Below are 15,639 nucleotides of genomic sequence, written 5' to 3'. Positions count from 1 at the left end.
AGAGAGAGAAAGAGAGAGAGTGCAATTTTTAGAGGGGAAAAAGCAGGGGGAACAGTGAATCACTGGGTCCACATGGAGGAGTGCCATCTAGTAAACATGGTGCCAGGACTGCTGATGATTCTAACAGGCCAACAGGCCAGTCACAGACTCAGGAGAGAGAAGCTGAGCCCAACAATAACACCAGTGCTCTCTCTGTTTTATGTTCTTGAAGACCACAGTGGCTGCCTTAGTGACTTGTCACTGATTATAGGTCAGCTAAGAGCATACAGTATCGGCTGGTTTACTACAAGTATATAGACACACAAAACAGAAAGCTAGACATGACAGATGCACCTAGTTCTTACACATCTATCACACCGCTTACGCAAAGTGTAAGTGGTGTAATGAAAATGGTCTGTCTGTAGTGTGTGTGACCCTGGTGTTGTGTCTGTGTGCGTAACAGGGGGTTAATGTGGAGCAGTAACTGAGCCCTGTGCAGTTTGAACACCGCACATACAAGCTGGCATAGAACAATAAACAGCAGATCAGTGGCGTAGGGGAAAAATAAACACTCTGGCTATTAGAGAAGACATAACAGAGAGCCAAACCTAAGAGGGGAAATCTGTGTGTGTGTGTGAGTGTTCCATAGTATCAGCCAATATCAGCCAATGAGAGGGAGGAGGGATTGTAAAATTAAAGGTACAGGAAGTTGTAAATTCTGGTGTAGTCAGTCACACTTCATGGACCAGTACGGAACACAAACACGCCCACTTATCATGCATGACAAATACATTCAACCACACGCAAACAATCATGCATGCTTACCACAAACTTTGATGTTACAGTACTCCCATGGTGTGTTTGGGTCCGTGGTAAAGCACCATGGTCTTTGGCGTCCATCTGGGTTTCTACAATAGTTATCATCCAGGCCTTTGTCAGGGTACCTAATACAAAACATGCAGTATAACAACCTTAGTGTATAGACAAAAGCTATAAAAGAGTGAAAGGCATAGTTCAAAACCCATAGCACAACTCTCTAACTTGAAGCTAAGTAACATGGCACAAAACACTAATTGTAACATCACTCTTAAAGCCCAGAGGTACCAGGCGAGAGAATCATATTTCTATTTTCCTTCTGAATCCTTAGGAGAACAGAGCAGAAGTGGAAAGACAATTCACCATTGCACGCAACAGAAGCATTAATAACTGGAATGGTGCAAGGACTCCATCTGTGAATCTGTTCAGAGCTCAGGGGAGTGAGGAAGATAATAGGCTGCACCACTACAGGTGTTCGACAGTAAGTCATCCCAAAGTCCCACATCCCTCCAGGCCTCCTGCTTCCAGGCGTGCAGCATCAGGCTGTGGGACCCCCTCATTACATTAGTGCTATGAGCAGTCTGGGACCTCATTTACACAAACACTGGGATGATTAAGGATGTGTTAACGAGTCCCCACTAATCCAGACCACCTGCCATCTAACTAGCTGAAACGCTCTCCTGACACAGACGCACACATGCAGAAAGCAGACATGCACACACACACACACATACACAAACAAAGATCATGTAAGGAATACGGATACAGACTAATATATATGACTTCCCTAACATAGGTATAAGCTTATCTCACCGCTGGACATGAGTCTGTTTTGTAATCTATTGAGAGCTTAAAGGAATTTGGGCCAATAAGTGAGAACGAAGAGTTTTCCCAGCATAGCGCTGCTGAAAACATACAATTACACCTTGGATTCTGACAGCATTCCTTCAGCGAAAGGCACACTGGCTGACTCCAAATCACTTAATCTCCTGAGTTTGTCACAAGAACTTACTATATTAACTTATTATTACAGAAAGTATTCTCATGCTTTTTGCTATTAAATTATGTGTACCCATGTGTGTGGGCTTAAGTGTAATTGAGCATGCACAATTATGTGTGATGTTGAGTGACACAGATGCATGTGTGTATAAGACTGTATGTGTGTTACCTTTTGGGGTGGTACAGGTGTTTGTGTGGTTCATCCAGGTCCCAGCGCTGGCATTCCTTTCCACTTTCTGTGTGGTCCATGGGTCCTCTGTAATCTTCCCCATTACAGTTCATACACTCAACTATGCAGCAATGACACAGAGCAACAGCTTAGAGATTCCATTTCAAAACTAAAACAAATCTTGTTGCTACATTGGTATGCTTTTACAATACCACACTTAATCCTTAACCAAAAAAAGAACCTCCAAACAAAGTACAGAATGAAAAAAATTCATGACACTTTTAATAGTATAGTGATGGGTTGACAAAGCAATAAACTTGAACATAGGGGATCATCCACTTTAATACATTTTAGGTCATAATGTTGCCCCAAACTCTTGTATAAATAAATACTGCCTTAAGTTCAGACATTATATGAACCTGCTTAATGTATGGAAACACATAGTATGTGTCACGCTGATCAAGGAAGGATTTCTTTGATGTAGAGAAGGCACCGTTTGTTGCATGGTGAGTAGTACACACTGTTTAGTGTAAACAACAGAGAACATGCAGATTAGAAACAGATGTTTATGAGTCCACTGCTGTCATGACAGAGCACATTTAATACCACTGGCTGGATGCATATGTGTGTTCGCGCACGCCATCTCTGTGTGTATGTTTTCCATTAGGACCGGCTAATTTCTGGAGCAACCCTTCCAGTCATTTTCTTCTGAATGAATGCAGGCTTTCTATCAAAATAAAAAATAATTATCTCTGTCGTGCAACTTGTGATAACCCAGTGGAAGACCATATGTGAGTTGGAGAACAAGGAGGATTCCCATCCTGTCTTATCGACCCACAGCCGGGTTCCTCATTAACTTGATCCAGTGTCATACATGCAGAGGAAACAACCCCTCTGACAGCATGAATCCCCAGGGATTAGATAACAGAGGTCATTATCATCCCTTTCTTCAGGAAGACATCAGTGCCTGACAGTAATATTGTGTGATGTAACATAGAGGCTGAAGCACCGGTGGGAAAGTGTTTTTCTTTCATCACAACCGAATAAATATTCAAATTTTACTTTTACAAACCCATATCTCAAACTCTACAGTTTCTTTCGGTGCCTCAGGGGTGGATAACAAAGCTAACAATTTCTATAGGGTATGGCCGGGGAGTAATATCCTCTAACAATGCAACACCAGCCTCTTTAGGTTCAAACCATTTACAAAACCTGAACCTGATGGAACGAGAGAGGACAGCATAAACTGAACCACACACCTGGAAACAGCTGCAGCTGGCCTCAGTAAATAAAGAAAACCTGTGACCCACACACATATACGCACACAGATGTAGAGTGGAGCACAGTTAGAGCCAGCATTGCTTAGTCCAAGGTGCTATGTGATTGCCCAATTTGCTGCAGCTCATTTCAGACTATCAAGCCTCAATTGGTGAGGCAATTTTGCAACGTGAAATGGGCATTATTTTAAGATGAATATGAAACATATTTTGTATGCGTGTGTTTGTGTGTGTAGCCTACCCTGTGAACACTGTGGTATGCCGCACTCCTGGTGTCTGAGGTGTGGCCTGGGGTCAGTGGTAAAACACCATGGGCCAACAGTGGAATTGTCTGGGTTGCGACAGTAGTTTTCTCTGAGGTCCTTCTTCCTGAACCTCTTAGACATGAATCTGCCAGGAGCAGAACCACAATTACACAAGCAGACATGTGTACCAAGACCATTTGCCAAATAATTCAGCTAGCATGCATAGCAACCTCTTTGAAAAACCAAAGCCATAGTTTCTGTTGTTTTTGTGTTGTTTTTTTGTTTGTTTGTTTTTTATCTCTGGCAGAATGGCACATTTTCTACTCATGCTGCTACTCTGATGGCTGAAACCTGCCTGTCAACATGTCCAGTGAAAGTCAAAAAGGTGGAAACGCCAATCACATGATTTTGTTAATGAGAGAAAACACATTAATATGTAGAAGCAATGAGGCTGGTGAAAACACTGACACATGACTCATATCTTCTACATCAGGCGAGCACATGGTTGTGGTCACCAGTTGCAATGATGAACCTAGTGTGGTCTGTGTCAAGCTGTGTTTTTCCACATTATGATGAAAAGATAGATCTGAAGTAGTCTTTTAGTAGAGTGGGTAATGACAGATACACACATGAGAAGGCATTTGCTGGGCAATCAAAAAATAAGAGAAACCTTTCACTGATAAAAATGCAATTTGTTATTGTGTGCATGTGTGTGCCAGAGTTTCCCATGCCTGTAAGCCAACTGATAAAACATACAAAGCGCCTGGGTTTAATTACCTGTTCTACAGAGACATTAATAGCAGTCTGATAGAGCAGGTTCACAGGAGGTACAAACATACACTGCCCTCTTTGATTCATCTGCTGCAGCGACAACTCACTACAAAGCCTTTCAAAGTCATTTAATACCTCTGAGTAGAGGGGAGTGGAGGAGGAAGGAGGTAGCATGAGGTTAAAAGATAATAAAGGTTTAAGGTCTAAGAAGGTGCTGTGTGTAAGGCTATCTGATGGTTATTAGTATCTGGCATATGATAAACTTTGTCCTTATTTTACTGGTATTTTCTTCTGTGTGTTTTTCCAATATTGCCCTCCATTGACACAAAATATTACAGTGCAAACAAAAATACCATAAATGATGTTAAAAGATAAAATACTACTGTATATCTATTTTCCAAAGAAAAACCTTTGAATATCTTTAATTGGATGTCATGTCATGTCTTTTATTATGAATAGTGTTGTTTTTTCTGCATAGGATAAACGCTGTTATCTTGTTGCTTACCAGGCAATTACCAAAGATCCGTGCTAATTCAATTTTCTTAATCCTATAGAATATATCCGCTTCACTTGCATTTTTTGTTTTTTAAACTTCACTTAATTACTTTTTCTTTTGGGAACTACACTGTATCAGAAAGTATGCCTGCATATTTAAAAATATAGCTTTATCTGGGAATTTAGCTGGGGGATGTATCTACAGCTTAACCAAAGACTGCATATTAGATATGATACAAATCCCAGTAAAACACACACACATGCACACACACACACACACCTAGATAAACAGTTGGGCCACAGCAGGAAATGATCTGTGACACTGTAAACCGTTACAATGAGGTCAGTTCTGATGAATGACTGCTCCCAGGAGCCTAATCAACCCCTAATCCATCATACTCATATACACATATACACATACACACACATACAGACTAGCCCCTAGCTACTAGCTAATTCCATCACAAACAGGCCAACGCCAATAGTAAGAAGCAGCTTTAACACTACTTTGTTTGACATTGTGATGAAAAGTACATTAGCTTCTTACTTGTGTTCATGAGGGATAGGAGAGGCCCAGGCCTGGCACAGGATCCCACTTGCTGTCACCGACCGCCGTCCCCTGTAGCTCTGACCTGTACCCACAATGCACTCCCTCACATAGTCTGAAAATGAGATAGAGAGACAACATGGCAGTAAAACAGAGTGAGTAAGTGGAATGAGCCAACAAACTGATCACAGTGTTGTCTACACAGAGACTGTGCGGATGATGAAGAAAACAGACCGAAAGAGATGTTTAGCTATAATGCTGAGCTTAACAAGGCCGCGACAACGCCAAAAGCAGAATCTGTTTTCCTAATCTTGAGCAAAACATTTGGATCCAGTAAAATAGGCTACACAGCTTGCATGTTCACTGTTGTGGCCAGTCAGAGTCAAGTGGTGTGGGGGTTTCCATCGTTTACACAAACACTGCTTAATGACAGAAAATTAACCATAATATGCTGTGACACAATAAACACGACAATAGTCCTTGCCCTTCCTTCTCTTTCTCTTGAGGCATTACAAAGCTAAAATCACTCAGAAAACAGAGTTACAAAATGATCCTACATATTTTAAAACTAAGGCAATATTGCTGATTGGAAGGTATGTAGAAAGGTTTTTCTGATGAAAATATATGGTGACAGGGGGGATACATCACTAGCAGCTACAGAATAGAGAGAGATGGTGGAGAGAGTACCTTTCTTTTGATAGAGTTGGTAGTTGAAGTCCTGTTGGCTCTGAGTTCCCGATGAGTTCCTGTCGAACGACAGCCACTGGCATTTCCTGTTTTTATGATCGTAGAGGAATGCTCTGGAGAATAAAGCGGAAAGGAAAGAAGGAAGAGAGAAGTACATAACTGGTCAGTTTTAGGCAAAGCATGCAAAGCAGTATGCAAAACGGAGGCCTGCTAAACCACATGGACAACAATGCATTATACCTGTGAAAAGTAAGCAGCTTGAGGAACCACAACTTCACTATCTGTATTGACATTCACATTGTGGGTTACCTTACCTTCTGCTGAAGGGGTAATACCATAAGAGCAGACATACCTGCAGGTGAAGGGGAGTCTTCTGTTGCGGCTGCAAGCTTTGGCACATTTGGCCATACTCAACTTCCGGCTCTTGGTCAGGTGGGAGGAATCAGGAGACACGACAACCAGTCGCATTCCATCAGTCTTCTGGTAGTCCTGGAGTGCATTTCTTCTGCTCTCTAATACACAATTAACGTAAGATGTCTATTACCACTCAGTAGTATTTACATTTTAGAAGTTTTGCTGGCACTCATCTACACTTACTGTAAATCAGAGATATGCCATGCTCAAGGCCACACAAGCTGCTACTGGGGTCACACCACAGACATCCAGGTTTTGTGACAGTATAATAACTAATAACTAATGTACTAGCCACATCATTACAACAAGCCAGTCTGCTGTATATTATGGTTGTTTTTTTGAGTCTGTACTACTTAAATATAAGGAACATTGAATTTAATTTTACTTGGAAGGTGCTATACAAGGTTAATTATTATTAAACATGCACACAAACGCACAAGCAAACTCTTCTCTGTGGTCTGGTAGATAGTGTGAATTATCTGCTAATGAGCCCAGCTAGACAGAGAGAACACTGGGCAACAGCATTACAATGTGTGAATTAGTCTGCTTTAACTGTTATTAATATACAGGACCTAATACGATGTCATTTATCATTGACCAAACAAGGGTAACACACGCACGCACACACACACACACACACACACACACACTGTGAGCCTGTGAAGGGAAACAGTACAGTGTCTGCTGTGTCTGTATGTTGCCTCCGTTGCTGGCAGGTTCTCTACAAAATCAGAGAGCCACTTTAGACAGAAAACTCATGCCACGTTCTCCTTTTTCCTCCACCAACTTATTTCAACACAGAAAAACCTAATTATATTGCATTTCTGGTGGAAAAAGCAGAAAACAGACAGACAGTTGGTGTTTCAGATTCAGTATTTGACTGTTTGAAGATGTGGTTAGCAACCTGAGGATCGCAGAGGACTAGAGGCATCAAATTGGTCCGATCCTCAACTTCATTTCACCGGCTTGGCAGTTTCTCTGCCTGAGTGCCTACGCGCAATGAGCCGCAAAATCGCACTCTGTTAGGACAACAGGATGACTGAACCACTAATTTGATTTTAATATGGGTCATTTTGTGGGACAGTGGGCTACATCTATTCTCTATTTATCATGTATTTAAGTGACACAGTCAGATTATGTAGCATATGTCTCAATGCGTCCCTATGCGCTAATGCGCACTACAACAAGAACTGGGATTTAAAAGCCTCTACTGGATCGTCAATAACTGCAAAAGCATCGTTTTCATCTCTGCCCGTAAACTGGGCATTTCCTCCAGGGCTGGCCAATTTATGAAATCTTCTCATGACTGTGTTCTGACCACTTCACTTCACAATCACTTAACTACTCTTGTTAGGATTAGATGCAAAAAATAACTGATAATTTCACAGTATACAAACATCCTCATACAGTACACTGTGAAGACTACTAGTGCAGAGAGATTGTCGGAATATAGCATACAGCAGTAAAGTTAGATTAATTAAGCCTCTCCTAACTCATGTTTGACAGTCTGTTCTGTACGGAGCGCAAACCAATGCGTTCAGCACCAGCACCAGCGCAGTGGCACACGGCAGGGAGCGACCCGAGCAGTTGTAAATGGTTTAAGCCAAACTTACCAGAACAAGAAATGACGAAGAGTCCGAAGATAAGTTTGTAAATCCACATCGCCGCGACACAAAACAACAGTTTCAGAAACTGGAACTCTGTTTGCTGTGCAGTCGGACTGCAACCAGGAGATGTTGCTTCCACCACTGCACATTTGATGCGTCTCCTCCCTAAGTACTTCCTCGCCTCCCTCCCTCTCTGTGCGTATGTATGACTTTATCTCTCTCTCCCTCTCTCGCCTTTTCTTTCTGTCTTTCTCTCTCTATCCATCCGCACCCCCTTCAATTTTCAATCAGCCCTAAGTGTTCTTTTTTTATTGGCCTGAATGTCAGATGCAAGTGTCCCATGTGTTGATTATGGCAACATCATTTTCATATGTTTATGAATATATGACCTTTATGTCACTGTGTGTGATTGATTGATGTCATTAGGCTATTACCTATTACCCCTATAGGTTTAAATTCAATAACCAAGACCCCCTATTATAAGAGAATATTGCATTATGAGCAGATTGTGGTTATTTCTCTCTTCCTTTCTTTGTTTAACTTTGTTCCCCAACCTTTGTGTCTTCCCATCTGTACCATACACATTTGTGATATATAGGAAACCTTTAATACAGCATGCTATATAAATAGTTATTGGGCCTCTTCAGAATGTAACATAAGTCTTACAGTGGCACTACATGAGAGCTGAGATTCAATATAAAGCATCTGCACACTCAGATTTGTGTATTATCTATTCATTGAGGGGGCCTACTAAATAAATTGATACCAAGGAAACACAATTAGGTTATAACATGCCCTCCTGACAGAGCGCCTTCTAAATCCCTGCGGAAAAAAAACTGAGGACTGTAATAATAAAATAGTTGTATTTATTCAGCAGATTGGGTGTCCATCCCTCTCTCTCACATAGCAGCATCCCACTCAATCATCTTGTGTTTTTTCCACAATCTCCAAGCAGCACAGTGTCCAAAATGAAACAGATATTGGCAGGCACTTGTCAGTGACAGGAAACTCAATGGGGATGTAAAATGGGTAGGGGGGTTGTTTGTGCTACCTCCCCCCCACCCCCAACAACTGGTGTAAGATAAGAAGTGAAGTTACTGGTGGGGGGTGGATGAGGACAAGACATCCCAATCCATCTTCATCTCCTGAGTGTCATCTCTATTTCCAGCGATGACAGCATAAGATAGGAGACGTGACACTTAGCTGGCCTTAGCATTTTCTCTAAACATCTCTGATGCGGCAGAGGAGCACTCCTGTCCTCCAGTGACAGGGCGATGAGGTGCTTAGTAAATAGAAATCACATCAGTTATCACAGTGCAGATTGAGAGTTACTGCATCTTGGGAATTCCCGGTATTTTCTTTAAATTCACACCATGTGCGCAAAACAAAACAAAGGAATAGATGGATAAATATGCAGGGGGAGACAGTCTCCATCTTTATCTTCTCTCTAGTTCAATGAGTAATGCTCCTGCGGCTTCCTGAGAGGACCACAGAGTCATTGGCAATAATAAACAATCAGCCATGAGTCAGATACTTTCACTGGAGCAGAGCACAAGTCTCCAAGTTTCTCTTTCTCTAACCTTCTCTTACAGTATACACATGCAACACAACCACACTGACTGTCTCTGACAGAAAAACATGCATTCAGACTCTTTTTCTTCTGTCTTTCCACTCACATTCACAAACACGCATGCTTATACATAACGAGCAGCAGATGACTGGATAACCTTCACCAGTTTGAGCTTGCAGCAAAAAGCCTTCATCACCACAATCTCATTACTGACTCTCCTAGCAAGAATCCAGTGGGTGTTTTCACTGCGTCTGAGAGCCACAGCTTCTGCTATAAGATGGAAATTAGAGAGACCCAGTAGCCCACTGCTCGCACATATGACTGCCGCCACCATTCAAGACGCCTCACATCTGTGGCTGGTTATTGCCAGAAATTTCATATTTTCATGCAGCTGGCAATGGAGGGAGGAAGTTCAGTGGGAGATGGAGATGATATGGAGAATGAAGAAGTTGATACTGAGAGAGTGTAGATGAAGAGCAAAGTGAGAAAAGTGGATTTACTGTAGCAGGAAGGTACAATGCAGACAGTGTATTGAGGCTGGTCTGTCTAAGTGCATATTTGTGGAGTGTGTGGAGTATTAATAGACTTCCTGCAGATTTGTTTAGAAGTTGTTTGTGCATTGTGTGTCATGTGTTGTGTACTATTATTCTTCAGTGGATGTGTGTGTATGTATGCGAACATATGTGCAAGTTTTCATCTGCAGCAAATTAGTTGGACCTCATTGTGACCTTTAATCGTTCCAGCCTTTCTTCCAGATTTCAGCCATATGACCTTATGTACAAGTGATGGGCTGGAATGGAAAATAAAAAAGAGAAGATGATAGGAATAGGGAATAGACATTGTGACAGTTTGTGCGAGAAAGACAGATAAAGGAAGTGGAAGGGGACTCAGATTGAGGAAGGGCAGAGGTGTCTCAGGTATTTCACTCTAAGGAGAAAAGGAAGACATTTAGGGGTTGTGTTTGTGTGTGTGAGTGTGTGTGTGTGTGTCTGTTGGGGTCAGTGATGACAGTGGTGGGCTTAGAGGCTGTAAACACAGATACTGTGTCAAGAGATACTCCTTTAAACAAACACACACTTCCTGTTGTCAGTGCATGTGATTGTAGTCACTGCTCGTAATTGCGATCTGCTGACAGTTACGGGGAACACAAATAAACTACGTGCACACATAATCTGTCCATACAAGCAGTTTGAATGGCTTCTCGGATAAAACATGTGGGTTAGTTTTTTTTCATTGCAGCTCTGCGGTCTGCCTTCAAGTCACATTTCCATTTCATTTTTCAGACTGCGACAAAAAAGCCAAAGATTGGGTAGCAGACAGAAATGCAAAACTGGTGTTTTAACACATCTTCATTATCATAAACATTAGCAGACTGAGTCACCAACACAGCCCCAGAAATAGCTTTAAAGAGGATCAGAAAACCATAACAAATATAAACCAATCAATATCCCATGGATTTTTCTCTCAGATAATTCACTCTCTAACAGTGAACAGCTGCTTTTATCATCATTGATCACAGAAAGTTGAGAGCAAGGCTTTGCTAATGAGTCATCTTTGATATGGTGAATCATTCCTAATTTAACAAACTTGTCAGGTCTCCAGATGTGTCTTGGAAGTTTTTTTATTTATTTATTTATTTTATTTTTTCTGCTAAATTGATTGTAAAACTTACATAAAAATATTGTGATGTTAGATATCGAGTCTCAAGACACCCTAACCACTTCAATTCAACAAAAAGCACAGTCCTTATTCAGCCTTTTGTCTGTACCTCCTCCTGTGTTTATGGGTGTTGATGTGAACGTTTGAGACAGAACCTTGGAACAATTCATCAACGAAATGGCCTTGCACATTTGTATATCCACACAAACCATAACTGTTTAAATGACACATCCTTTAGCAAGGTACACATGAAGTGTGTCGCACAAGCACATCAACATCCCACACGCACTCTATTGTGCCGGCCCTTTGACAGTAGATGTCAGTCACTCAAAAGTGCACAACACTGAAATAAACTGGAAACACAACTCGGTGGAGTGGGTGGATTCAAAGGTCTGGACCTAGGCAATCATGTTTACATACACAACCTATATAGTAAAGGAAGGACTATTTTGTACTATTGTCTCGCTTTCAGATACAAATGTTTATGCTTGAAACCACCTTCCTGAACACAGTGGCCTATAGTAATATCTATATACTTCCCTTTGTAACCTGTTAATTAGAGCTTGATTAGATTTCAATTAAAATGACTCAAAATAAAATGTACTACAACAACACAAGTACAGTAAAGTGTTTAAACATGTACCACAACAGAAGAATAACTACAGCATGGTAAAATAATGACAAGCTAGGAAACCAAACACTGCCTGAGGACAAGGGGAAAGGGGAGGAGAAGGTATTAAAATAGTGCCTTAACCTGTGTTTCCTCATTTCTCACACATCTGCTAACAGTCAGCTTGTCTTGTCTGCTGCTTACTGCTAATTTACCCCTGCATGACTCACATAGAACTGGAGACACACAGGGGAGGGAGGGTGGTCGGCAAAATTAAAGAACGGAAGGGAAAAAAACTGCTCTGGGGTAGCAGGTACATTTCATCCCACATGTGCCTATGTCAGACCTCATACGTGTAATTAACATGTTGATGGGGAACATGGCGTAGGGCAAGCGGGACAGCAGGCAGCCTGGGTCTTCAGAATCCACCTGAGTGATTCACCAGACACGCACACAGGTAACTTGAAGCATGAAACACACAAAACACATAAACATGCTCTGTGGGGTCTTTAGGAAGCAGCTGCTAAAGCTTTACCACTCCATCACCCCACAACAAAGTTGCCAGACAACACTCATCAAAGTGTCTACAACCACAATCAGGTGACCATGTTTACTCTCTTTCTCTGTTGATCTTGTTTCCATGTACTGTATAACTAATTTTCTCACTTATGTATGGGACATGAAAAAAAAAAAAAAATCAAACAAAAAACATCAAACCCCCATCCTTCCTATTAGTGGACAACCTGCTCTACAGCTGCCCCAATAAATCCAAATGACTTTAGTAGTCCCACAGACCCTTCCCCTAGCTCCACCAGCTGATCAAAGATTTCACTTATGCAGAATATCTCGAAACCTACTTGGTGGACTGGGACAAAATCTACATTCATGGCCGCCAGAGGATGAATATCAAAGACTTTTGTGATCTTCTGACTTTTCATCTCACACCATCATCAGGTCAAAGTAAGTTTCTTAATGCCCCTCCCATTAGCATCTGTTGTACTTTGTGTTTAGTGCTAATTAATAAATGTCAGCATGTTACAAATATGCACCAAAGGTGTACTCTCATGTAAACGTGAAAAATGGTGTAATTGTCTTGAAACTTCAGAGTTTCAAATAAGTATCAACACATACTGGAAGACCTATAACAGATATGTCCCTTGTATCTAGGTAAACACAGTCCCATTGCTAAGTACAAACAAGGCAAGTGACATTTACTTGAATTAAGTCTTGCCTTGTTGTCTTGCCACCAGTCAGTGCTAGATAATCCAATCCGTACTCAAACAAGTCAAAAACAAGTTTTTGTTGTGTGCTCCTCTGTCACTCTTCAGGGAAATAAAATTCTCTTAAAAGTCCAGTGTGTAACATTTAGGAGGATCTATCGGCAGAAATGGAATGTGATATTCATAGGTATGTTTTCATCAGTGTATAATAACCTAAAAATAAGAATTGTTGTTTTCTTGTTACCTTAGAATGAGCCGTTTTTATCTACAGAGGGAGTCTGCCATGTTGAACCTTTTTCATGTTTTTTGTAAGCTTAGTATCTCCTACATGCTTGGAAGGCCGGGCTGCATTCAAATGGTTGCAATCTGCAACTTTGCTGCTTGATGCTACTGAATCCTACACACTGGTGCTTTAAAATGATCCCATTAAGAGAATGACATACACTCTAACACAACTAACCTTGGTGTGTGTGCATGCCCCCCACAAATTTAACACCTCATGTTACCAGTTAATGTATGTTAGGCCCCACTCTAAACACAGAAAATCCATGGAATGGTATGGAATGTGTCCCATTGAGACTGCTCACCTGGACAGAGTTTTCCACTGTTATGCCTGCCAATCACACTGAGCACACACTCAGGCACACGCACAGGATCCTCACAATCTGAGAGAAAGTGAAGAAAAACCAAGGTAGTGAGAACAGACAAGTGTGTGGTTATGTTTATGGGTTTGAAAAAGAATGTGGCATTTCCTGAAAGACCATTCCAAGTCTGCGTTTGGTGTTCTTTCCAATCCTCAGTTTGTCTAACACCATCTTTCTCCTCTCCATTTTGCAAATATATTTTAAGGTTTTCTTTGGCTTATGTTGTTGCCAGGTCAGATGGGTTTTTTTTAAGAACAGGTGCCAAAAAGTTTGAACAATCACAGGAAAATATCTGAAGCATATTTAGGATCCTTTTCTGTGGTTAAGAACTTATTTGACGCTATCTGTATTTCCCTTTTGTGGCAAACAAAGCCCATTAGGAGTTCCATAATGGTTAGCAAAAACATAAGATTTATCTACAAATATGGTTTGATCCAAGTCTGGGGAGAAGATGGAGTTGCACACAGAAAAACACAGTACATGTTCCCATGCTGTCAGTCAGGCAGCAGTCACTGACATTACTGGAGGACTTCAGTGCACAGTAAGGGACTGGTTTAGGTTTTTTACGGGATGTCGCAGCTAAACTACAGAACCTTAGTGACCCTGACGCCCCTGCCCAGCTGTGTTTTATGGTGACGGAAAAAACTGTGACCTCTCTGTTGCTGCTTACAGGAAGTTAGAATTTAGAAAAAAATAAATGTTGCCAATTAAAAATCTTTCTGCTAATGTAAACCACATTATAGTTACCAGATTGAGGGAAGTTTATTCAGACATGGGTTGATTGCCCTGGGGGTGACATGACCTAGAGGCTGCTGAGAGTGTTGGGACTAAATGCTAATGGTACGATCAAAGTGTCACTGAGTTGCAATGCTGTTCCAAAAATAGCATTTGCTTGTAGAACTCTACGTAAATGGATGTTTTACTACTATCAAAATAATGTTAATGAACTTTAGAGGGGTTTACTAATGACGTGCTGATCCTTGCAGATCCAGTCACGGGTCATGTTGTTGATGCAGCATCAATCTCATGTGTCACTTCCTGCAATTAGTGGAACAAACCCAAAAAGCCACTCTCAGACTTTAACTTAAACACCAATGAGTCACATAGATCCAGCTTTGAAGGCTTTAGATTGGGTGAAATGTTCTTTCTTGCGGAACCTAACACTAATACATATGTTGGATCAGCAGGCCAAAAAAAAGCTGATGGGCAGTAAAAAAACATCAAAACTGCGTTCGAAAAGGGACTTTTGGTAAGGAGGTTTAAAAAACCAAACCGTCACTCAAATTAATTGCCTCTATTATATGAGTCATTGTTCTGTTTGACATCACAACAATACCAGAACAACTGCATCAACATCTTGATTGAAACAAACAAGTAAGAATGGAGTTTTTCAATCAGACAAGCTTTAAACAAATCCCAAATTTAATCCAGTTATCTAAACCATCCATCGGAATATAAAACAAGGGTGAACCACAACTGACCATTTTAATCATGCTTTGAATTGTAAATGTGCTCACATTTGCTGTACTGCAAGTACAGTAGATCAAAGTTAATCCAGATAATAATAAAAGATAATACAATTTTCAGTTTCAACACAATATATATTAAATTATATTCTTAAAAAGCAAGAATATGGACTTGTTTTGTTCTTTGGCTTTGATTCTGGACTGCAGCCTTAATTGCATTTCATATCCTCTAGCTCATGGCACATGTCTCATATCACTTTTGACTGTCAACTTTAGGAAAAATAAGAAGTTAGATAAAGAAAGAGAAAAAAGGGAAGCTACTGCATTGACTCAGTTAAGCAGTGATTTGCACAGCACACTGTGGCCCCATATGTCAGCAACAAAGCTGGTAAGTTGTCATAAGTAAAAAGACTGATGTCCAGAACTATAAAAACTTAGACACCCACAAAAATTTGAAAAAAAAA

The 15,639-nt window shown here is 40.9% G+C and overlaps 1 protein-coding gene across 1 annotated transcript in view; it reads right to left on the bottom strand.

The window, feature by feature from the left end:
• LOC118331038 (hepatocyte growth factor) overlaps positions 1 to 8,177 on the bottom strand; it is an 18,254-nt gene extending 10,077 nt beyond the window's left edge. The window contains exons 1-7 of the mRNA XM_035665800.1: positions 8,013 to 8,177; positions 6,338 to 6,497; positions 5,986 to 6,098; positions 5,299 to 5,413; positions 3,482 to 3,630; positions 1,964 to 2,084; positions 805 to 923 (exon numbers count right to left, since the gene is read on the bottom strand). Coding sequence (XP_035521693.1) covers positions 805 to 923; positions 1,964 to 2,084; positions 3,482 to 3,630; positions 5,299 to 5,413; positions 5,986 to 6,098; positions 6,338 to 6,497; positions 8,013 to 8,061 — 826 coding nt within the window. The 5' untranslated portion in view covers positions 8,062 to 8,177. The remainder of the gene's footprint in view (positions 1 to 804; positions 924 to 1,963; positions 2,085 to 3,481; positions 3,631 to 5,298; positions 5,414 to 5,985; positions 6,099 to 6,337; positions 6,498 to 8,012) is intronic.
• Positions 8,178 to 15,639: the final 7,462 nt, after the last annotated feature.

Source organism: Morone saxatilis, unplaced genomic scaffold, assembly GCF_004916995.1.
Source record: "Morone saxatilis isolate NCDOM2014 unplaced genomic scaffold, NCSU_SB_2.0 Contig2, whole genome shotgun sequence".
In the NCBI taxonomy this organism is placed as follows: Eukaryota; Metazoa; Chordata; class Actinopteri; family Moronidae; genus Morone; species Morone saxatilis.
The sequence above is the reverse complement of the archived record's forward strand: the minus strand, read 5'-3'. Positions and strand labels throughout refer to the sequence as shown.